The sequence below is a fragment of the Camelus dromedarius genome, chromosome 6, assembly GCF_036321535.1.
Source record: "Camelus dromedarius isolate mCamDro1 chromosome 6, mCamDro1.pat, whole genome shotgun sequence".
In the NCBI taxonomy this organism is placed as follows: Eukaryota; Metazoa; Chordata; class Mammalia; order Artiodactyla; family Camelidae; genus Camelus; species Camelus dromedarius.
The window spans coordinates 9,140,155-9,164,472 of record NC_087441.1 but is presented as its reverse complement, the minus strand read 5'-3'; the positions used below and the strand labels follow the sequence as shown (position 1 = coordinate 9,164,472).

The 24,318-nt window shown below is 43.6% G+C and overlaps 1 protein-coding gene across 7 annotated transcripts in view; it reads left to right on the top strand.

Moving 5' to 3' along the window:
* Positions 1 to 24,318, top strand: part of ARID1B (AT-rich interaction domain 1B) — a 378,663-nt gene that overhangs the window by 318,185 nt on the left and 36,160 nt on the right. For 4 of the 7 annotated variants that reach the window (XM_031456606.2, XM_064486535.1, XM_064486536.1 and 1 more), the window contains 2 exons: positions 3,940 to 4,267; positions 20,718 to 20,863. In XM_031456606.2, coding sequence (XP_031312466.2) covers positions 3,940 to 4,267; positions 20,718 to 20,863 — 474 coding nt within the window. Of the gene's footprint in view, positions 1 to 3,939; positions 4,268 to 6,055; positions 6,185 to 20,717; positions 20,864 to 24,318 lie in introns of all 7 variants that reach the window. The other 3 variants (XM_064486532.1, XM_064486534.1, XM_064486531.1) reach the window with 1 other exon arrangement.

The following is a 24,318-nucleotide window of genomic DNA, read 5'->3' as shown; positions in this document are numbered from 1 at the left end:
TCAGTGGGCCTTTCTGAGGACAAGTGCGGGCACGCGTGTACGGGTGTGCACACTCCGCACGGCCGCGGAATGCTTCCTGCTGTAAAACGAAGACCAGCTGCCGACCTAAGCAAAGCTATCGGAACACAGCTCTTCTCTTTTTAGTACGTAGAGTGAATGAGAAAGATAGAAGTCAAAATCAGATACACAGCAACTAAACATCTCAGTTGTTTCCTTCCTTTATGTTCATTAAAATACAGCCCCTGCCGGCCAGTAAACCCAAGGTGCAGGAACCCGGGGTGGCGGTTTTCTTTCTCTGTTCCAAGTATGAGCAGCGTTCTGCTCCAGCTATAAGCACGACTGAACAAAATCAGGAACCTTCCTCTCTAATAAAACTGCATTGTGGGCATAGTCTGCAATGTAAATGCTTGCTTTCTAAAACACGATTAAAGTGTCGTTTCATTTCCTTTGAAAGCAAAGGGTACATATGTTTTCACTGAATAAACTTTCTTACAAAATGACTCACTTATCAAGTGTTGAGGCAGGATGGAAACTAGCAGCAGAGCCGTAACATGAATTTGTGAATTAATTTCATTTGCATTCAAACGGTGGAATAAGTTTGTTTATTTTTAATAAAAGCAAGAGCCAAAAAGGAGCATTGTACCTCACTGATGTTATCAGATACTCTGGAAGTGAAGGGCTGTGAGGTCAGTGAGTGGGGAGATGTCTTCCTTCTGCTACAGGGTAGAGTTCTGAGGACGGTGCTCTGAGGAGGGTAGGAGGAGGCAGGACACAGCATCCTGCCCACTGCCCTGCGTCCTCCCAACCAGGGAGAGCATACGTTGCCCTTTCCGCCCGAGATGCTGTGACGGGAAAACAGACAGGGACCTTCTGTGTGGTCCCGTGGGATGGAAGATTCAGAGCACCCTCGGAACTTTATGCAGAGCTTTGAAATTGATAAACATTGAATGTTTACCTTTTACTTGAAAACAGTGTAAGCTGGATTATTTCTGCAAAGGCAGTTTAAATTTGAGGTGCTAGCCATAAAAGACTAACTCACATGCACCGCGGGGAGGGGGGTCACCTGAGTAATTGATGCCCAACCCCTCCCATCCCTTGCTTCTCTTCCCTGTCTTCCTGGCCATGTCCAGCCCCTCGGGTGGCCGGTGCCTCCCTGTTGTTACTCTCTAGCCTGTCTTGGTTTCCAGGGACATTCAGGGAAAAGTAGCTGGTGGCTTTAACCAGGTCACTGTCTGTGCTGGTGGAGCACTTTAGATGCTTGTGCCAAGACTGGTCAGTAGCAGGGTTTAGCAGAGTATGACCCACTCTGTCCGGCCGCCTGAGTTTGTAAATAAAGTTTTATTGGGACCCAGGCACTCCTCTGCATGTGGGTCGCCTCTGGCCACATCAGGACTGCAGTAGTAGTGTAGTTTTGACAGAGGCCATCTAGCCCACGAAGCCTGAAATATTTACTCTCCAGCCTTTGCAGAAAGTGTGTCAGCCCGTGTCGGTGTGAACAGTGAGCCTGACAGCCTCCGCAGGGGGCAGTGCATGGACAGCCACCTAAGAGCTCACGGGAGGCACCTAACAAGGAACAAGCACCAGTTGGTGTTGAGAAGTCTGGGCTTCTTGGAGACTGGTAGGCAATGCAGCCTTAAAGGTGTGCACTGCCGAAACCTGGTTTCACGATTGTGGTGATACTGTTACATAAGTTTTCCATAAGCGTTTGAGAGGCCAGACTGGGGTGCTCTGAACTGCGCCAAGACACCCTGGGTGCAGACTGGCTCCTCCGTGTTTTAGCCACATGACCGTGGGACAGACCACTCAATATCCCGAGCCTCGGGCTGCTCCTCCCTAAAAGGAAGATGATAATAACGGGACCTCTTAGACTTGTAAGGATTAAAGGAGGTAATGCAAAGAACTCAGGACCGAGCTTAGCACACAGTAAATATCAGTTATTGGCTTTTATTGTTACTAATCCAGTCCAGCTTCTGCTGGGAAACCTGGAGAAACTCCTCCTCATCTTCAGAACAAATCCCAGGCTTGGAAGCCTGGGACGCGAGGGCCTGCTGAACCTGGCCTCTCCCCGCTGCCCCCTCTCATGGCCTCACGAAGCTCAGCAGTGACTCGCTCTTGACTTTGCTCTCTTGCCTGTGCTGGTGTCCCTGCCTCTTCCACAGGTGCTCTCTGCCCTCCTCTGCCTTACTCACTCTCCAGCAGTAAATAAACCCCTACCATTCTGCACCCGTGTTTGAACTACTGTACATACATTACATCATGTAATCCTAACAACTCTTCAAGGAGATGGTATGAAAGAGAATTATCTCTGTTTTACAGAGAAGAGAATGAAACAAAGATTGAAGCAACTAAGGTCATACAGGCGGTGTATACATATACGTGGAGTCCTGACTCAGCCCCACCTCTCCCAGATCCCAGACCCTGCCCCACACAGACTCCTAGGTTGCAGCCCAAAGTGGCTTATTCAAAGAAACCTTCACTCAGCACCTGCCTGCCACAGGCGACCCCGTGTGCCCCACCCCACGCAGACTGACTTTTCTTCTCTTGTAGTTTTCACAGTGCATTATCTTTTTGTTTTTGTTTTTGCTTTTGCTTTTGTTTTTTTTTTCTTCTCATCTTACCCCTGCTGCTTCACCTCATACACACACACACACACACATGCACACACACACACTTAGGCTGTGAGTATCTTGAGTACCAGAATTGCATTGCATTTAACTTTATATCCTGTCCCTAGGACAGTTACATGGATGAGATTCTTCTAGAAAGTAGTACGGATGGATGGAGAAACACTAATTCTTGTTCTGCAAACACTTTTCCCTTTATACGTATATTTCATTTCAGCCGTTACTTACTGGGAGGCAGCATGTATTATTGGTCAGCTACATGGGTTCCATAATCATTTCTCTTGAGCTTGAATCCTAACCTACTAGCCGTCGATTTTCTTCATTTGTAAATGGAGTCATGGTCGTATATATATTTCACATGTTACTTGAGAAATGAATGAAGTCATTGATGCAAAGCACTTGACCCAGTGTCTCATACATAATACGGTTCAGCAGTTGTTATTATTATCAAAGTAGCATTATATATACCTTTAATTTACTTGAATGTAATTTATGTAAACTCAATCAAAATAAAAGGTGTGGAAGGAGAGAGAAAACCAAACTATTGAAATAGTCCCATTCTACTTCGGGATCCTGAGCCCCCGTGTGAGCAGAGGTGGGAGGTGGGATGGCGGACGCTCATCTCAGCCTCTGGCCCTCCCTGCTCCCAGCGGTGCCACCACCTCGCAGTGCTGAGTGCCATGCAGTGTTGAAGCTGCATTTTATAAGACACGGCACCAGGTAGAAACCAGCCACTTTATCTGGTTCTCAAGCAAAGCACGTCTTCCAGACACTGGAGAAGAGCCAACTGTGCTGAACTAATGTTGAGTTTCCACACGACACCCCCTGGGGGGATTCTGAAGGATGGTCTTGACCGTGTGTGCTTGTTTTCTTACCCCTTGTCTTCTGAACTCTTTGTCCTAACTGTCCAATGTGGTAGTGAGGCAGTGGTGCAGTCTCAGATTGGTGCTCACCTAGGGACTAGGGGCTGAAATAATTGTTTTGGTTAAATTTGGTAAGAATATGAGGTGTTGGATGTGCTGAAGCAGCACCACGGACTAGCCTCCCTTGTCCGCTCATAGATGGTTTCATTGGTCGATCTGGATTTCCCTCCGTGTTGCAGTGGTCCTGTGTGGCTCTTTGCCTTTGGAATGTGCAGAGAGAGCGTTTTCTGAGACTGCCAACCTCATCAGCGCCAATAGGGGAAGGGTTAATAAGGATAATGACTAATATTCTGTGTCGATCACATTGTTGGATAAAAAGTATTTCCAGTGAATGTTTTCACGAGTTCAAATATTAAGTAAAAGGCTTTAATTTGTGTTTGATTTTTGTTTAGGTAACTACTCCAGACCCCCAACGTATAGTGGGGTGCCCAGTGCAAGCTACAGCGGCCCAGGGCCCGGCATGGGCATCAATGCCAACAACCAGATGCATGGACAAGGGCCAAGCCAGCCATGTGGTGCTATGCCCCTGGGACGAATGCCATCAGCTGCAATGCAGAACAGACCGTTTCCTGGAAATATGAGCAGCATGACCCCCAGTTCTCCTGGCATGTCTCAGCAGGGAGGGCCAGGAATGGGGCCACCAATGCCAACCGTGAACCGTAAGGCACAGGAGGCAGCTGCCGCAGTGATGCAGGCCGCTGCAAACTCGGCACAAAGCAGGTATGCCGTCGGGCGGGCGGTCTGTGTGTGGACGTATGCGCACGCGCTGAGCCCAGAGCTGTGTCACCCCCGGGTCACATGGGGGTGGAGAGCCGCAGAGTGTCGTTTTGCCTGGCCGTTCCTTTTGTGTTAAATATATTCTGTACCATAAAGATCAGAGAAGTAAATGACAGACCATGTTCTCTGAGACATCGAGGAAGGAGTCTGAGCGGTGGGCGGGTCAGTTGTGGGGCTTGTCTGAAACGGCTGTGAACAGTCCACGCAGCAAGCGACCCAGAGCCAGTGGCACAGGGGTGTCTGCGTGGTTCCATCGCCCACAGCCAGGCTTAGGCAGCAAATTCTGAAGCCTAAAAACTGGCTAAAATCTAAAACACTCAAAAAGAACTTCTCCCTTCTTTTTATCCCACTATAAAAGTCTTTTTAAAACAGAAACTCTGTGTGTGCACATGTGCATTGTGTGTGTTCGTCTAAGTGCATGTATGTGAGGTTTATGACTTCATGTTCTCACGTTGTGTTTTATTTTCCTGGGCTTACCTCTCCGTCCAAACCAAAAGGTGGTTCGTAAAGCAAAGATTATATTTCAGAAAGTTTGAGTTGATAGAGCAAGCAAGGCTTTAGCCTGAATTCCTTAATTGTTTTTAATACTGAATTTTAAAATTAATTCTTGAAGTAAATACTTGACATGTATAAAAATAACTGAATTTAAAGTTTATGAGGCAAAATGAGTGTGCTTTAAAAGCAGCACATGTCAAAAGATGTTTGAATTATGTTTAAGATATGTTTTAAAACAAAGGACATTGAAAGATATGTATGAAAATATGGTATTTTCAGAAGAAAAAAAGAAAATTCTGATTTTTGTCAAAGAGAAATGAAAGCTAGTGTGTGTGTGTGTGTGTGTGTGTGTGTAAATGTATCCCTTTGTTACTTTTCCTCTGAAGCTGCTGTGTGGGAATGTTAGGGACCCTCCAGTCTCACTGTTTGCTCCAAATAATAATAAAATAAATTTCCCTTGAGGAATCCAAATGAAAATCAGTCACATCCTCTCTCTGTCTCTCTCATCCGCATTGCAGTTACTTAGAGTCTTTTGAACCCCAGCAGTATACCTCTGAAATGGACCTATGCAGGCTGTGGAAAGAATATTTTAATAAACCTATCTCTGAGGACTGGTTCGGCTGGTCCAGTTCAAGTTCTAATTTAGGTTTAAACGAATTGTCCATTGTCGTAACTCATAAAGCACAAGTTATTTCCTTTTTAAGTAGAAAGTACTTGATTGCATTTGACATGAAGCCTTAGCTAGTGATCTGGGAAGAAGATAACCGTAGAGATTAAGGCATAATTGTTTGATTAAAAAGCCTTGCTGTGCTCCCTTTCTGAATCAGTTTATATATAATTTTATATAAATGAATATACAAGTACACATCCGTGCATTTTCCATTTTGAATCAGTAACCATTGCAAAGCCTGCCTTCACACACTGCCCATCAGAGCTCTCCGGGAGTTTAAATGGAGACTGTTTATTTTTTGGCTTTTCCCAAAGTCAGAGAGCTATGCTTCAGAACTTTAAAACTGAGATCAGACCTGGGAATCTTTTCGCTCTCCTTTTCCCTGTCTCCCACCCCTTTTTTTAAGAATTACTTCCCGGCTCCACTCCCAGTAGCTACATGGTGCAGGGTGTTACGCCACATTCTGGAACCTCCACACCTATGTGCGGAAATAACATGGTGGACAGGGGGATTCATACTTGTCTGCAGAACAAATCCAAAGAAGCTGTTCTTCTGTTCTACTTTAGGCCACCATACATTAGGTCGCCTGCTTATCCCAGCCAGTCTGGGGCTGGCGGACGCCCCATGTTTTCTTCCCAGCACCCCAACTATGGCAACTCTCAGGCTCCCATGATGCACCAGCCTGACCAGTACGGGTAGGTAGCAACACACCCTGACTTGCTGCGGGACCTGGGCGTTTTTTTTTAACTGTTAATGAACGTGCCATCTGGCTGTGAGAGGAACACCCAAAAGCAAGAGAGTGAGAGACCTAAAAAGGAAATCCGTCTCAGAGGGGCTTGTCTTTTGTTGGTTTTTGTTTGTTTCGGGTTTTTCGTTTGTTCTGTTCTGTTCCGTTTCTCATCCTCACCGGCGGTACTTGGTAGCTGGTGGAAGCCTGCATGCAGTTCCCCAGGTCCTGTCTCTGCATGGCTTCGGCATGGCTTCTTCCCTTCATGCCTGACAGGGAAACGGAGACTTTTATCTACGTAAAAGTAATGAAGCCGCCTCCTCCCGTGTCACGTCCCCCATTGTTGTCGTTGTGTTGTCTGGGAACTTGTGTTGTGCAGCACCGTTATCATGCCTGTGTTTTTGTCATTCCTGCCACGACAGCGGCCTCGCTGACGAGAGCCCGGTTGCAGGAGGCAGGGCGTAGGTGATTAATAGGACGGTCGAGGGTTTCATTACATCATCACTGAGCAAACATCCGTGCCAAAGATTTCTGTTACTTCCTTCTCCCAAGGAGGTTTAGAATATTGAAGTCACCAGGAAAATACAACCAAACAGTCTAACAAAATTTTCTTTCTAAGCACAATGTTACCATATTATTATCGATTTCAACACAGGAATTACATACAGCAACAAAAAGTCTCTCTTCTTTCCTACTACAAAACCTATATAACAGGCTTTAGGTTAGTAAATAGTCTCAAAGTATATTATTATTGAGTGATTTTCTAAGCAAAAATGTTTCTATTGATTACCATTTTGCATATAGCAATGATAAGATTATCTCACACAGATGGAATCATGTTCACGAGTTGTTTCAGTAGAAACATACCACATTTTTGTAAAATAAAACGGAATGGTCAACTAGCCCTGTTTAAAGCCTGAACTTAACAGAATGATGCTTTCACTGCTTGTTCTGAGTGCATGACACAAAGAGCTTTCAGCAGTTTTATATTCAGTATACATTTATTTAGGCAGCAAGAGCAAATGATAATTTTGCAATTGAGAGTTCTAAATCCTGTAAACATGGTCCTAAATGTGGACCAACAAATAGAGAATTCTGTAAACATAATCCTAAAAGTGAAATAAACATAGAATTAGAGAAACATACTTATTTCGGAGAAATTATCTTTTCCTCTTTTTCCTTTCTTGTAGTAGCTTCAAGGTCACTTCATGAGTTAGTGGGAAGATAACCGTCAGGAGAGAAAAGCATTTATCATCAGCTGCTAATCCATAGGATCTGTCCTTTACCAACTCAGGAGTCCTATTCAGACCCACAAAGCTAGTTTGGCTGTGCCTTGCCAAACCACATTAAGCAGCTGTGTAAAATGAATTTAAATGGCAAGCATCAGAGTAAAATCTCTTCCACTGGGGCAGAAAATCAATGTTAGCTAACCAGCACGAGAAGATCCAATCTGTGTTTCGGCCAGCAGCATCCAGATAGCTTCCCTAGAATACACCGCCTCCTCCTTAATTAAGGATAAGAAAAAGGAAGATGTTGGAGTGGTTCTGTGTAACTCTCATGACACACACTTGGCAACGGCGCATCCTTGCAGCTCCATCCCTGTCAGCTCTGAATTTTGCCGTGTGTGTCTACACTATTCTTTCTAAAAGGGAAAGAAAAGAACGTTTTATTTATTTATTCCGATTTTAAGTCTTCCTTCCTTTGCATTCTGTAATATACATAATCTGTTGTGCCCTTTTTTTTTTTTTTAAGCGGAAGCCTGAATGTGAGAAAACATGTGCTGTTCATGTTTTAGTGCTATGGGTTAAGAAATTTGATTTCCAACATGCTTTTGCTCAACAGCTCAGCTCACTGCAGTAAACTCGTGTTTTTGCTTTTGTTTTTGTTTTCTTTCCCCACTGATACCTCTGCCAGGTTAAAGTTAGGTTGGCAACCTGAAAAGCCAGTTTACTACTGAATGGCAGTTTCTCACGAAGAAGGGCCTCAAGCCTTTCAGAAACACAGTATTCACAGAATTTGTTGGAATGACTTCTTTCTCCAGTCAGAATCCCAAAGAGCCTAGAGCCTATGAAGGAATCTGAAAAAGACAAATTAGTGATGAAGGAGTGAGTGAGTGAGAGTGTGTGTGTGCGCGCGCGTGCACACAGTTAGAAGCAGAAAGCTCACCGCAGAAAGGAAGGGTCGTGGCCGTCTGCGTCAGGCTTTCTCATCCAGTTGTGTGAGATGGTGCAGAGGGAAAACATACAGGTTAAACTGATTGGAAGCTGTTCTACTAACTCATTAAAAAAAAAAAAAAGCGGCACTGTGAGAGTAAAACTGCTTCTTGAATAAATATGGAGCATATGGGTGACTTGTTTTTTCTTTTTCACCTTTTGAGCCAGGGAATCCCTCATTGTGATTATCAGATGATCTGCAATAGAATGGGATGCATCTTATGGTTCAGGCACTAGATTAGCTGAGTAATACGATCTAGTAATTTGAAATTAACCATTTATATGTAATGTCTGTCCAGAACCCCCAATCCCCCATACATACTTGTTATCCAAAAATGGACATCTCTGCCCAATACAGCTGATCTGTGGATTTGGATATTTCAGCATTGTCCAGATATTTTTCTTGGAAATAAGCTCCAAGGATGATGCATGACTTCAGGGAACTTACAGAAGCCTGACAAACCTTAGATCTTTAGGGCATGACAGATTTTGGTTTCTCAAAGTCAGCCACCCCCAGTACCTCCTATATACCAGCTTTAATCAAGTCTTCAAGAGATGGTTTGTATCAAAGTCCTGGCGCAGCTCTTTAAGATAACTATTTTCATAAGAGTAGGTTCCAAGAGAGTATAGAGTTTCAATTGTAAAATAATAGAATTTTAGAACTGGAAGGATTGTAGATGTCACCGTCTCCACCCCTCAATTTTATGGTGAAGGAAACCAAGACCTACGACATTGCCTGCTCTGGGTCATTTAGTCAGTGACGGGCAGGGCAGGGCGACCCCAGGGCCCGTCTCCTGCGCCTGCTGCTCTTCCTTCTGCTTAGTGCTGTCCCTGTAGGTTTTCTCTTTTTTAAAAAAAAACTCTTAATTTTAGTTCTCCCCCACGTCTAAAGGCAGTTCTACTATTAGAAAGCAAATATTAGTCAGTGTCTTGCTGGAGGTCCTACTTCTCGTGTCGAGGTCTGGACTGGTTTTCGTTAGCTCAGCCTTTGTTGCTCCTGAACAGCAGTGAGTGCTGTGCTCCCTCCCTCAGACTCCTGCACGTCCCAGGTTGTTTGCTTCTGGGACCACACACTTTGTGCGATGAAGTGAAGGTTTACTTGATGGCACACACTTGGGTTTGAATTTCTGTCCTTTTCACCCTTCAGCTGCCCACCAATAATAGCACTTTAGCATTTTGCATTCTTGAGACTGGAGTGTGGCTGTTAAAGTAAGGATTCTGAGTCCAAGAGCAGAAACACAAGTTGGCATTTTTACCCAGGTAAATGCACATACCTGCATGTTGCTTGCTGATACAAGCGATGTCTGTCGTCCTCTTCTGTCCCTGAAAGACTACTCCCCAGTGAACTGATTGAACATCAGACGGAAGAAAGTTCTCAGACTTCTTAGTTTTTTTTTTTTTAATGAGCAAAAATAAGTCAATTTGTAGTCTCATTTCTCTTGCCTATTTTTATACTGAATATCACAACCTTGAGTCTGGAGACCTACATTTGAATTCTTACACCAAAAGCTAGGATAACTGAAATTAGTTTTAAATACTAAAAAGTAGGAGATTAGGAATTTTAATTCTTATTACTTTTGAATCTTAGCCACTCTCTAAAGAGGTGAATAAATTCCATGAAGTCTTAACCATAAGGTGACTTGATCAGTTGCAGCCTAATGATTGATGTTGATGTGGCTGAATGTTTTGTGAAAGTCTGACCAGTGGTCTTGCTCTGTTTGGAAACATCTGCACTTCCAAACCCCAGTGGATTGGTCTGTCGTCTTGGGTACACGTAGGCGCTTATAGCTGTGTCTTTTGCGTACCCTCCCCGCCACACACACACCTTCCAGCAACTATTCTTTAGTGAGGTGTATTTATAATTCATTTCCCCTGTTGCTATTTGCCAGCCAGGCACTTTTTCTCTGTCATTCTCCTCTGAAGCCAGTATGATGCAGTTCTGATGGGTTAGGAGCCGCTGATGGGGAAACACAGTAATGGAGACAGTGCATTCACATGTCAAAGAGAAGGGGCAGAAACTTCTCCATGCGTCAAGCCCCAGTTATCGTGGGTCCATGTGCCTGAAGGGCTGTGAGTGAATTGTGTTAACTAAGAATTTAGCCCTTTGGATTTTGGACAATTAGGTTTTAAAATAATAGCTATGATTTGAAAAGTCATGTTACTGAAAGACAAAGCAAAAAAGATTTCAAAGGCTTAATTAGAGTTTTTATTTTTGCAATTAAATGTAAGCCTTTGCTTTAACATCTAAACACTGTGCTTTAATTTTTAGCTCCTCTTTTCCCTTCAAAATTTAGAATTTGAATGAATGTTATTATGTTGGTACTTTAAGAATGTGATTTCAATTAAATCTTTCAGAGTTCCAGAATTATTATGGCAGCCACAGAGTACATTTATTAGTCTTCAAATCAAAAAGTGTTAAAACACTAATTTTTTAAAAACCAAGAGAGTTTTTTTTTTAAGTTTAATGAGATCTAAGGAGTCAAAGTATGAAATGTACAGCAAAGCATTAATGGACGAGAGTCTGTGATGTTCCCTAAACAGCTGGTTATTATCTGGAAAGATTTTTAAATACACGCACACCCTCACCCTGGCCGCCAAAGGGGCAAGGCTCGTGAGCCTGTATTTTTTATAAACCCGCCAGGTGATTGTGCTGTAGGAGGTCACACGAGTCTGGGGACTGGCATTAGGGCTTCCTGCTGCTGGGGAGGATTGAGGAACACCATGGAGGGAAGAGGCAGGGAAGCCCAGGCTTGGACAGCCCCTGCTTGTACCTGATGGACAGTGAACGGGGAAACACTGGACTAGGGTTGGGGACACTGCACAGAATTAGGAGGAACTCGTGTTTATACAGACCTGATACCGTAACTCAGGCTTTGGGCATCTTTTGACTCGTGCGAAGTTTGTCTCCCTTAGTCCCTCTCACTTTCTGCCTCTGAACGTCCTCTCAGGTATCAGTATCCTCCTTGCTCTGAGATACTCTAGTCCCCTCCATTCCTAGACCTGCCTTCCCCGTTCAGAAGGTCTTCTATCCAGGTCCCAGTCTGAACCTCTCACAGCTGGGTGCTGTCCTTACCACCTAGGGGAGCTCACGGTGAAGGGTGTTGCACCACATTGGGGCTCTGATTAACAGGTGAGTCTCCATCAGTGGAGGGAGTGCCCTGTTTACGCGTCCAGGCCACTTGCCTTCACATCTGACCTCATGAGCTTGCTTACGTCTCCGCCCCCACATATACCAGCCAGACTGCAACTGTCATTATTTAGAATCAGCATTGCAGTCCACCCATCACTGGGAAAAATCGCAGCACAGCCCAGACAATCCCAGCTATTCAAAGTTGTTAAAGGTAGGGCTGTTGAGATCACGTGTGTCTCAAGTAGTAACACTGGCCTCGTCGCCAACCCACCAGGTGCTCGGGCTGAAACCGGAAAGTGTTGAGTTGTTCTCAGCCTGAAATCTCATAACTTCAACAGGGTTTTTGGCTGAAGGCAGCAGGGACAGTTTGTAAGTGCTGAAGAGGATATGATCTCTGTTGATGTGTCCCAGCCTGGGGTTTGGGAGGTATCATGGGTGACCGTGGGTGACTGAGTGACAAGCAGAAGTGAGGGGCTGGGGTCTCTGACTGCTCAGGGGGCCTCTTAGCTCATACGCTAAGGATTGTGGGAGCAACTCCCTGAGGCTCCTCTTAATCTTGACCTTCATTACTGTTTTGAACTCCACTTCCATTGCATAGGTTAAAAAACCAAACCAAACCATAAGGTTTTGTCCCTTTGAAAGTTAACTCCTATAGGATTGCTTTTAGACTGTTAAATATCTGCGAGGTTAGAACTTGCTGGATCCTACCCCCTCCTGCTTCTCAGGGCAATGTGACTGGTGAGGACATAAAGAACTGTAGTTTTGTTCACCTATCAGGCCTTACTTACAACTTTTTTTTTACCCTACTTTTAAACAGTGTTTTGCTAAAACAAATTAAGTAACTTTGTGGCCCAAGGCCACCATTAGCTCAGAAAATCTGTAAGAATTTTAGGAGGATTTTTTTGTAAGTTAGAAATAACTCTATTGATAAATTTTCTGGCACTACAGCCCTGGACAGGTGCGTTCCTTGTTAGAGGCTTACAAAATGTTGCTGTGACAAAATGTATGAGATGAAGATCTCAGGACCAAAATTCTATTTTTTTTTCCAGCTAACAGACTGGTCCATTAAGGTACAGGAAGTCTGAATGCACATGAGCTCTGTGCTTTCTCAGTCGTCTCCCTCCTAAAAGGGCACTCAGGCTAGCTCGTTGCCGGTGCTGCCTGGCTCCTCAGTATCTGTCAGGCTGATAGCTCGCTGTGTCCCATGTACCCAGGCCTCCAAGGAGACCCATTCCCGTGTCAGCTCACTTTCCCTTCTATCTTGTACCCAGGAGGGTGTCCTGGTATAAAGGTGGGAGCTCCTGTCACTGTAAAGGAATAGGCCTCCTTGTAAATAATTTGAGATCTTTTCTTAATTGTATTATGATCTCAAGATAAAACATTCTTAAAGTTCTTGAATATAATGCAGTTAGAAAGGGCCACTTTTTTCCTTCTGTAGGGCATGTCAGAGGCAGCTAATTTCTCTTTCCTGAGATTCAACAGGTCTCATTTTCACCAGACAAGGGAACTGAGCCGTTTGCGTCTTGTCAGAGGCCAGTAGGAAGCCACACGTGCCAGCACCCACAAAGTTCCATGGTCACCTTACAGGAAAAAGACAGGTTGCGGGGTCCCAGTGCTGTCCCCTGTGGCTTTCGTAAGTCCCTACACTTGGGGAAAGTAGTGACTTCAAATTCTCTGAATGAGGCATCTTCAGAAGGGAGACTTTTAATTCATTTTTGTGTGATTGCCAGTAAACAGTTCATAATAACAGAACAATGGGCTTTACAAACTGAAATCAACTTTAAGATGAAGAGAACATTCTTAGTTATCAGTTACCAGAATTCAAGCAGCCAGTTAGTTTTTGCATTTTCTTCACACCCTGGCAATGAAGTCTCTTGCTTCAAAAGCCTTGAGCTCTATTTGTTCTCCTGGCTGCTTTGAGAGAGGAGGTGAAGATCAGTCAGCTGCTTTAGGAGCAGTGCAAATCAGTTACTTGCATTGAGGCTAAAAGGAAGCACTGAATCTTGCAACTGCATGACAGGTGCCATTTCAGCCATGAGTGCCAGGAGCAGAACTGAGCCGCCTGGAGCCCTCCAAGAAGTCTGCATGAAGTAGTTAACAAAAGGGGAAACAAGTTTTCCGATGTTACAGGCTTTTAGGGAATCCAGGATGGAATATGCATTGTTCCTATGTGCTTGGTGGAAACAGCTTCACCAAGATGCAGGGGCGAAAATAGAGCTCTTCGGAGAAAGGCAGAGACAACCAGGAGAAATGCTTTAGACACGGAGAGGCCCTGTGCGCAACACCACGGCACAGGCCCACGGCACAAACGCGCACGGGAGAAGTTCTGCTCTGAAGTCGTCTGCAAATATCCACTCACTAAAGCGCATTCTGGAGAATATGCTAACAAAGTCCCCTCTGCCCCTCTATCGGAAGGGTCTTTTTCATAGAAATGGTGAATGGTATTACATTCCTCTTTGCCCATTCTTAAAGGAAAAAATAAAACTTAAATGTATCAGTTACCAAAGGGAGTTACTAATTTATAGCTGGGAAATGATCATTGTCGCTCTAGCTAATTTGTTGCTGGCATTCTACCCATTTTAGCTTTCTTTAAGGAAACAGGCTGCCTTGAAAAGAGATCACGTTCGCAATAAGGAAAGATCTTAGAACACAGACTCAAGAAGTACTGGGAAGGGAATTCCTGCTTAGGGAGGAAGGAGCAATTAAGGGAACTCACCTGTGCGTTCCAGACTTGAGTCTCCAGCTGCCTTCGTGGTGTTGCCTCTTGGCAGTGCCGAGCACGTCCAGAGCCCAGCTCATGTCTCTTTGGTGTCTTCCCTCCCCACAGCTGCCCCTTACCCGCCCTCTGTGCAGCCAAGCAGCCAGGAGGCATCCCAGCCACCTTTCCTTTCCCCACGGAGTCTGACTCATCGCCGGGTGCCGTTGGGTTTCCCTCCAAGACAGCGCCCAGCTCCCTGTCCCTCCCTGTCTGGTCACACGTGCAGCCTTTCCTCACCTGGGCTCTCGTGATAGCCGCACACCCGTTGCCCTGCATTCATTCTTCCTGCCTCCAGTGTGCCCTCCCCTCCAGCCAGAGAACAGTGCATTTGAAATACACATCTTTTTCTGGCATTTCTCCTGTGTAAAACCCCTGGTCTCTTCCTGTGCCTCTCACAGCACAGAGGAAACCTCAGAACCGTAAGCCTCGTGTGACCTGGCCCTTCCTTCTCTGCTCTCGTCTCTTAACGTCTCCCCCTCCTCACTTGATTGAGTCCCGTTCCATCCCTCACCTAGGTCTCACCTGAGGAGGGGTCGGAGGGGCCGGCATCCCTTCCACAAGAAGCGTTCTCTGACCTCCTCTGACCCCCAGGGCCCACACCTCTCCTTTACCCACACGGCGTGCTTGCAGTTGGACACTCCCTGCCCTGGTGTCTTGACTTCTGTTTGCTGTTGTCTGGGCCCACCTGTGTGCCCACCCCACCCATCAGGAACACATGACTGCAGCTGTCAACTAAACAGAAGGTATTTCTGATTAATCTTGTTATTATAGCCTAAGTAGCATGTGGCTATGCGTCTTTCCAGGAATCTGCAGTTCTTAAGTCATTGGCACTTGTGTTTATTCTTTGTCTTTGTTTTAATGATCTAAGTGCGGCCTTACCTTCACAGGGTTGATTTCTAGCCAGAGCAACTGGCTTGTTGAGATTATAACATCATTTCACCACTGGAACTATAGTTGCATTTCTTGTCACAGGTGTACTGATGGATTAACCACACCAGAAATTGTCTGCAGCTTGGACAGCTTTCGCTTCTGGTTTGATTCTGGGGACATAGCTAGTGATTTTCACTCTTCAGATATTAACTATAAAATAATCTCTACTCAATGTGTCCTTCTGTACTACTGTGGGAGAGCTACTGTGTTCCTTAGGTTGAAAGTCTGTTTCACTAGTGATCTGGATACATTTGTGGATATTATTTGTGTTTATAAAACAAAATAAGGCATCCTTTGTAATGTTATGTATACAGTTGGAGCTCTCCAAGAGTAAACTTGGCTGGAATTGGGGTTTTTCAAAGTTTCAAGTTCCTAGTTCTGATAATTATTGGGTTTAAGTGAGAAAGTGCCCCAAATTTCAATGTTAGTCTCATCTATTTTATCAGTAAGTAATCTTTTCTGGCTTCATAACTTGAACTACATCCATGGTGACAGTCCATATAGAGAAAATACATACATTTGGCAGTCACACAGTTTCCAATAGTGTGCGTTGCTTTATGTTCCTTTTGAGCACAACTCAGGAAGGACACTTTCAGTGCTAGGACTCTGCAGAGTGGAGCTTCTCTCCACGTGTCTTTGCTGCTAGGACGTTCTGTGAAGTGGCTTCACCGGTGTGGGGTCTGTTCCCAAAGCATTTCTTCTGTCTGTCCCTACCCTTCTCCAAAGAGCTGTTTCAGAAATGCATTCACTTTGAAAATAAACATTTCACGCTTTACCATCTCTCCCTGTTAAGGAAAAATCATGGTGATTGCTAAAACAGTATGGCCTAAATTTTCTTTTAAAGCACCAAAGTCATATATAGACTTACAGACTTTATTTTACTTTAAGTTTTATTGTAGTTGACTTAAAAACAAGATATGTAGAAATATGATTACTCTTTATGGGATTTTCATGCTGATATTTTTAACTGCTCAATTCAGACTGTAGTGGGAAGCTCTGTTCTCCTTTCTGCCTTCACAGTGAACCATTAGAAATGGTCACTTTAAAATTGGTGTTCACTTCTGGGTTTTCTTCTCCGAAGCCAGCTCTTTCTTGACAGATGAATGTGTAACGTTTGAGAAATCTCCAATGTGAATAAAAGGAAAATCGATGAAGAATCACTTGTGTGTATGTAGACTGAGGAGAAGGAATGAGCAGTGCTTGAGGGAAGTGCATTTCAGGCTCCGCTTCTGAATTGTTCTCATTGTAACCACATTGTAACCACTTGGTTTTTGTCGTGGGATGACAGATCTTAAACACGCACGTCTGGTCTTGACCAATGACCAATTAAAATCAAGGTCCTCTAGTTATTCTGCAGGTCTGCAAAGCCCCACGTCACACTTTGGCACTGACAAGCCTAGGGAGTCGTGCCAGGCTGGGCACGCGGCCCCGGCAAGCGCAGAGCACAGCAAGTGCGTAGCAACTTGTGATGCTGCCCAGCACAGTCATTGTCACAGGGCGCAGAGCAGTAGCTGCCTCCCCAGCATAACAGCAACACAACATTATTTTTCCTCGTTTATCAGCCTCCCTGGTGTCCAGACGTCACTGGACATTCATTGCCGCAGCCACTGCAGGTTAAGACTCTGTGGCATCAGGATAGCAGTCACTTGTAACAAAACCGTCTGAGCCTGTAGACCCACTAGAAATGATGGCCCAGCGATTCACAGCCCCAGAGACCAAGGTGGGGCACTTTGCTCTTCCAGGTACATCTTACATTTTGGGAGGGTCTTACGTTGAAAATGTTTCCCTTATGTTGGTTTGTATTTTTGCCTGTTTTTGTTTTGTTGCTCTTGTTTCCTTTTGAGAAAAGAATCTGGTGACGTGCTCGCTCTCCTAATCCATCGGGGCATTCCACGTGTGTTGCTGGGGTCAGAAAGGGAGCTAGCGGTCAGTGATGCTGCCTCTGGAAAGGGACCAGTGTCTTCTGAGGTTACTGTGGTCCCAGCGCTGATGGTCAGCCCAAGCGCACCAGCTTTCTGTCGGGAGCGTGGAAAGGCTCTCAGAGCAGCAGCACCGCTGTCCGTTGGAAAGCTTGGCTTCGTCAGAGAGGCCACCATCTTAGGTTTCCTTCCAAAAAACAAATTGTCTCAATTTCCAAAATTCAACAGAGGGCACGGAAAGCTCTTTTTTAGTGTCATGCCCATCTTGCTTGTTCAAAATTACCAACAGTCTTGGCAGTAGTTTCTGAAGCAGTAGTGAACAGGATTTCTTCTGTGATGACGACACGCTGGCTCTCGCCCCCACTTAGACAGATGGCCAAGTGCTGTGCTTGCGGCCCCGCACGCCCTGCACTCCTGGGAAGGCTCGTTTCCCTCTCAGCCACGCCCCTGCTTGGACACGACCCAAGGGGCTCCCAGCACCCAGGGTGGACTGCTTTCTAGAAGCAGATGTCCGGGAGCTGCCTTCACCCCTGCTGCCCCCTCTCCCTGGCCACTCACTGAGTGCCCCCAGGAAGCCCAGAGAAAAGCACCGCTCTGATCGTCACTTTCTACAATGGAAGAGAGAGTGGTAGACAACGGGCTGCTCTGTCTCACCGAGCGTTAGCCGTGTTAGAGGGCCCGTGCAGAGGAAGTGTAGGCTACTGGGCTGAAAGCAGGCTTGGGGAATTCTGTTTCTGCCACTTACTAGCTGTGTGTCTTCAGGCAAGTTATTTAATCTCTCTGATCCTTATTTTCTTTCTCTGTGTGTGAGCATAATGCCACCTTCCTTCCTCTAGGGATTTAAAAAATTAAATGTACCTGGAAATCATGCCAGGCATCTTTATAAGTACTTAATAAGTTATTAATATTATTAGTAATCAGAGTCTCTGTGTTCATATGTAGAAACTGAAGCTCAGAAAGTCAAGGTGACTTTTTCCCCCCAGATCCCAGTGACAGTGGAAGGTGGCACTAGTGACAGAATCAAGACCCCTGGCTTTTTAACTAGACCTTTAAAGCTATAGACATAGTTTAATTAAGGACCATTGTAACCAGCAACTGGCATCCACTACACAGACCTTTACATCTTTAACTTTTTGTTATTTTAAGTCTATTTTTAAAACCTGTGTAATGTGCACTTTCATCATCTAATGGTGATTGAAGATGCGCTATGGAGACTTGAGGAGGAATAACAGAGCTGGGCCTTTGAGGTTACTTAATTTAACCATCTGCCTGGTGGGGTTTATATTCTGATTCTCTTTTTCCGCCTTAGTTATAAACAAGTGTGCTTCAGGAACTATTAGTTTCATACACATGTTAGTTTCACCACATGTGAAACTAAATTTGGTGGAAACTTGAAAAAGGTGGCCGTCTTTCAAGATGCCTGTTTACAATGATAAAAATACTCCATCAGTTCATTCATGTTTAGTAGCTGTCATGAGTTTATTTGTGCCTCTCAGGAGGCATACACACCTAGAAGAGCCAAGATATGCACATCAATTGTTTTAATATACAAAGGGAAGTGCAGAAGCTATAAAGCTACAAAAAAAAAAAAAAAAAAAAAACTATAAAAGGCACAGAGTCTGGAGAAGGCCGAGCTTCCAGGCCGGGGAATAAGGACAGCCTTCACAGAGGAGGTGGCCCTGAAACTGGACCTTGAAGGATGGGTCAGAGTTGGCTGAAACTTGAAAGCAGTCACTGACTTGGAAGTAGTCTCCACAAAACACAGCCTACACATAACTTAAGGATGTGATTTATCGGCTCAGAAATTGAGAGAACAGTCCCAACAGATGCTTCTTGTTTTCTTTTGAAACAGTTACGTAAATGCTGACTTTCTTCTGTTTGAATGAAAACACCTCAGAAGGGAACCTAAGACATTGAAGTTAATGCCAGCAGTCTGCATGCTGATGTAAAGACACTAACTGTATAGGAATATGTTCATAGGCGCTGGGCGGTGTGTTTATAAGTACTGGATGACCTAGACGTTAATCAGAAGCCTCAGGGTCGTCTCAGGCCCATAGTCTCTAGTAACTGAAAGGGGGACTTGGGTGAGCTGAGGATTCACTCCTTCCTCCCAGAGCCACACTTACACCATTAGCCTTTCAGCTTCTAGAATGTTCTTTCCAAGCCATCATAAGTGTTAGCTTGCATAGAATTTCCTTAAATGGTTTGTATAATATTTAAAAGAAAGAAAAAAACCACTCAAACCTTTGCTACTTTGAATTTTCAAACAGCTGATGTTTGAACTTCTACCAGCCAGAAAGTTGTACCCACTGAAAATAGCTACACATAAAGAATAGTATAATTTTAATGACTTATGCTAATTTTTAAAGAATCTCTCTAAAAACGTTTACTATTATGCAATAAGAGCCACCAAATGACAGTTTAATGGAGGTGGAGGGAGTTGTAATCATAATTAATTTGGAACAGAAAAGCAAAGTATATGGATTTTTACCCCTCCCATTAGCTTTACTCCAAAAGTAAAACGTTAGTAGCCAAAACTTTGAAACGTTCTTTTTTAAAGTGTACTATTCACATGAGGAAAGTTTGATTTGACTACAACAGTGAAGTCTTTGCAGGATTTTGCCACATTGCCATCATCTTTCTTTTTGTGTTGTAATTTTCCTGGGAGAATTAAACCACAGCATCTTTTAAACCTCTGTCCCCTCTTCCTTGGTCTCATTACCAGAAGTTAGAAAAATGACACTGTGACAGTTGTCTCCTTCAGATCAAAGAATACTCTTTTCCTCTTTGCAAGAGTGAAGAGAAGTTTGTCTTTAACAGAACGTAGGCACAAAACTAAGTCACCAGAAAAATGTCTGTGCAGGCGTGGAGCAGGGGGGGACTCAGAGCCTATTAGGGACAATGACAGCCCATCTGAGCCCCCCTTCCCTCCTGTTACAGGAGAAACCCTACAGAAAGAAGTGGAAGTCTGATGTTTGCTGTGTAATTTTAATATAGAAAAGTTAGTGTGTTTTTAATAGCATCTAATTGCAGAATGTTAAATAAGGTTGAAGGGAGTTTGGGAAATGCTTTCTCCCATATTCATTATATCAGAAAATTCAGGTCAAAGAAAAAAAATTTTTAAACACAACATTCCCACACTGCCAATTTGTTTTTCATTTCTTGACTTTTGGTTTTTGATGTGAGGATATTAATGTTAATAGAGTCAGACCTTTTTAAATGTTAGAAATTAATTTTGCTTGCTTTTGTAATTCCTGTTCTTATTTCAAGCGCCCCCTACCTTGCTTATCCTCCACATAAATTATTACCTGGAACACCTGACATGATTATTTGTGAAACTTGTTATTATTTAGAATTTTTACACAGTGTATTAAATAATTACTTAGCAATAGAGTTCAGCCTCTCTCTCCAGGAAATTATTTTAAGGGAACATGAAAGAATGGCCCCACCCCTTGCATAAATGACTGCCATGGTGAGAAATGACGGCCAGGGTGAACCGCCGTGGCTGTGCGTGGTCAGTGTATGTACTCCTGTGCTTTCTCTTCATATAGGCAAGGCGGCTTTCCCGGCATGAATCAGACTGGACTCATGGCTTCCAGCTCTCCCTACAGCCAGCCCATGAACAACAGCTCTGGGCTGATGAACACCCAGGCGCCCGCCTACAGCATGACGCCCAATATGGTGAACAGCTCAACAGGTAACGTTGGCAGCTCGGTGCTTCTGAGGGCTGCCCTCCCCCTCCCCTCTTCGCCCCTCAGGCTCACAGCACTGAGAGGACACAAGCAACTCGGATCATTTGGTGAAAAGGGGGACAATTCTGCTTCTCTGCTGCTTGGACACTTGCTCTATTGATTAAGACTTACAGGTTCCATTACATTTTATGTGAATTATTTTTATTCATTCTGTGTTTGTGTGATATGTAGATGTATTTGAAGTGTTACTGGAGATTGCTCGCTAAGTATATACACCGAGCTCTTTTTATCTTTGGGCACTATTAGGGGTATTGGAAGACCCCATAACAAAGTCTACTCCATTTGGTAGTGGTGGAGATAAACATACAAAATTCACATTTCAAGAGAAGGGTGGGTATAGCTCAGTGGTAGAATGAATACTTAGCATGCACAGGGTCCTGTGTTCAATCCCCCAAATATCAATTAAAAAGAAAAAAAATTTAATAAAAAAATTCATATTTCAGAGGAAATGATTGAAAGGCAAAACAAGGGGGTGTTTGAAATAGTTTTTTTTTTCCATTTAAAGGGAAACTCACCTTTAAATGGATATATGAACCTAGTTGTTCTTTCAGTGCTATTTGCAGATTGGTCTCTACTGAGAAATTACATATTTTGTAATGGATTGTTTTAAATTTTTCACAATGCTTAATTTTTTTCAGCACATTTTATGATCTCAACAATTGCATTATTACCAAATCCCGTCTGACTGGTGCCATAAGAGTATTCTGTCCGTTTGTGGAAATAAAAAGAATGTCTAAAACTGCACATATTCCACATTCTTAGAGTCCTGACCCACCTCCTTACCAGCCCTCTAACCACCTCGCGGTGATGAGTGCTGCTCTTTAAATGAGAACGTGCTGATGTAGTTCACCTGACCTGTTAACTTTTTCTAGCACCGACATTTTGGGTAGGATTCCCTCCTTTTAGTTAATACAGAGCTTTGCGTAGCCAGCTGTTTGTGCTTTACGACGCGTTGGAAAAACGTGCAGTTAGAGGCCAGGCACCTTCTTACTCCCTTTTTTCATTTCCTCTGCCTTTTACCACCTCCCTGACCTCTCCGTCTTTGAAAAGCCACCCCAGAAGCAGTAGTTTCTTTGTCAGGAAGGACAGACAGCTAGAGGCTAGGCCTGCATCCTATCTGAGCTTCTACATTATTGGTTTCTAGGGTCTAATTTAACAGTGCCATTCCCTCTTTAAAAAGTTTGCAGAAGAGTTAAAAATAAAAACTGCCGGTGAAAATGAAGCGTTTTAAATAAATAAAAAAATGAAATAGCCCTTCCTGACGTTGAGCAGGCAGTCATTGATCCCAGCGAGATGGATGCTTTCACATTTGAGATGAAAAGTGGCAAGCTCTCGAACAGTCTGTTAGCTGGAAGCTTCCCCTTCCCTTCCCAGCACTGTCCCAGGTAATGGGGTATTTGGGTTATGACATGATGTGTTTTGTCTGGCTTGCTGAAATAAGATTACTTCAGAGCTTTGAAACTACACAATAAATTTTCACCCACTATTAGCAATACTCATTTTTCCCTTTTTTCCTTTGGACCCCAGAGCCACAAAAATAACCAACAAATAGATGCCTTGCCTAAGAAGATTTATGTATTCCTAAGGAACAACCAATTTAATGGAGATTCACAGAGAGGATTTCTTTTTATTATTATTATTCAGATAATTCAGCTATTTGTTATTTCATACAGAGGAAGTCTGTTCAATGAAAGGCCATTTATCCTCACAGTCTTTTTGTACAGGCTAGTAGTGTATTTTTTATTGCATTGTGCATTTTGAAATATTGAATTTTTAATCATTTAAACATTTATCAAATTTTCCTCTCCACATTTGTATGATTTTATTCCAGCTTTATTAAGTCAAATGCTACCTAATAGAAAGTAATCATCCAGCACATCTAAGAAATATTGACGATTTAGCATTTACTGTGTATCCATTGATAGGTACATGTGAATCTGCTATAACTGGGTTATAGTCTCGGAGGAAAATAAGAATGACAAAGGAACCCAGAATGTTACAGCGTAGCTCCTGATGAGAGTTGTGGTCTGAAGGTCTACACCTGCCTTTCCTAGAGACGGGCCAGAAGTGGCTCAGATCATCATCACATCAGTCTGCTTGGGTTGGGCCAATGGAGATATATTACCAGTGAAAACAGCAAAGCATTTTCTCCAACAAAGGACACTTTTGGAGAAAGTGCAGACAGTACAAATGATGGCCAGAGCTAGCAGTGGGGTTTTATGAACCTCACTTAGCAGCTTATGCAACTGGCGTTCCAGTATCCTCTTTGCTGGGTTCAAACAGTTGTGCTGTAGACAGTGTGTAGGACCAAAAAAAGCCCTCCTGTGTAGTGACAAATTGTCACAAGCCTCAGTGAGCAAGTAACTATTTAAATGGAGTCAGTGCGCGTGTGACTGTGCCAACCCTTCCTTCACGTCAGTGCAGGGGAGTAGGGTGGTAAGCAGTGGGGACTGCTCCCCTCCAAAGGAGACTTTTTAAAAAATTATTTGAATTAAAAGATTAGAATCGTGTTTTACCATGGGCAAAATTATAAATTATGTACAACTTTGTTAAATATTCCCTTATATAATACTTGTGTTGTTAGTTACATTGTACTTATTTGTGTTTTATTTTACAATATTCATTAGTCATAGAATTATCTGAGTGTAAACCATCTCCTTAAAGAAGACATCAGAATTCCAGGAAATTTATCTACCATCTGTGTTTCTAAGTTTGTCTCACCAGAAGTCACTGTACAAAGTGCAGGGCATTTCCATCCAAGTAACCTACAGATTGTAAATGAGCAGCCCTGTGCCGCCGTGGCCAGGCGCTGCCACCTCAGAGGTAGGTCAGCACAGGGAAGTTTCAGGGGATTCTTGATCCAGCCAGAGACAAGTGTTTGTCCTGAGCTTTTCTCATATCCTTTGTATGCGTTAGTATTCTTTATATATTGCCATATATAAATACAGTCATGAATATCTACAGATATAGATAAATAGATAGACCCTTTTGTGTTTTCAAAACCAAGGAGTAGAATATTTTACAGAGTATAGTATATTATTTACCATGAAAAGAAAAGAACTATTTGTGGGTTTCTGGTCCTATTTTACCATCTTCTGGGAGTGATTTTGCAGCCTTGCAGGGAGACTGAGCTAAGGAAGCTGGGAGAGTAAGAGTGATGTTTAAGTTCAGTTTTACTCACACCATATGTTCTTTACGTTCTTTCTGAATACATTAAATCCAGGGTGGAATAGCTGCCTTAGGACCTTGACCCACACTTACTTTAAGAAATCATTCTAGCTCTTAAATTCCAATGGTGAAGCCAGAGGCTAGTACTTGAAATGTATTTACAGTGCTCACATAGCACTTTCTGCAGTCACAGATTCTTTACTGCCCCTTTTTACGTCTGAACTTTACGTAC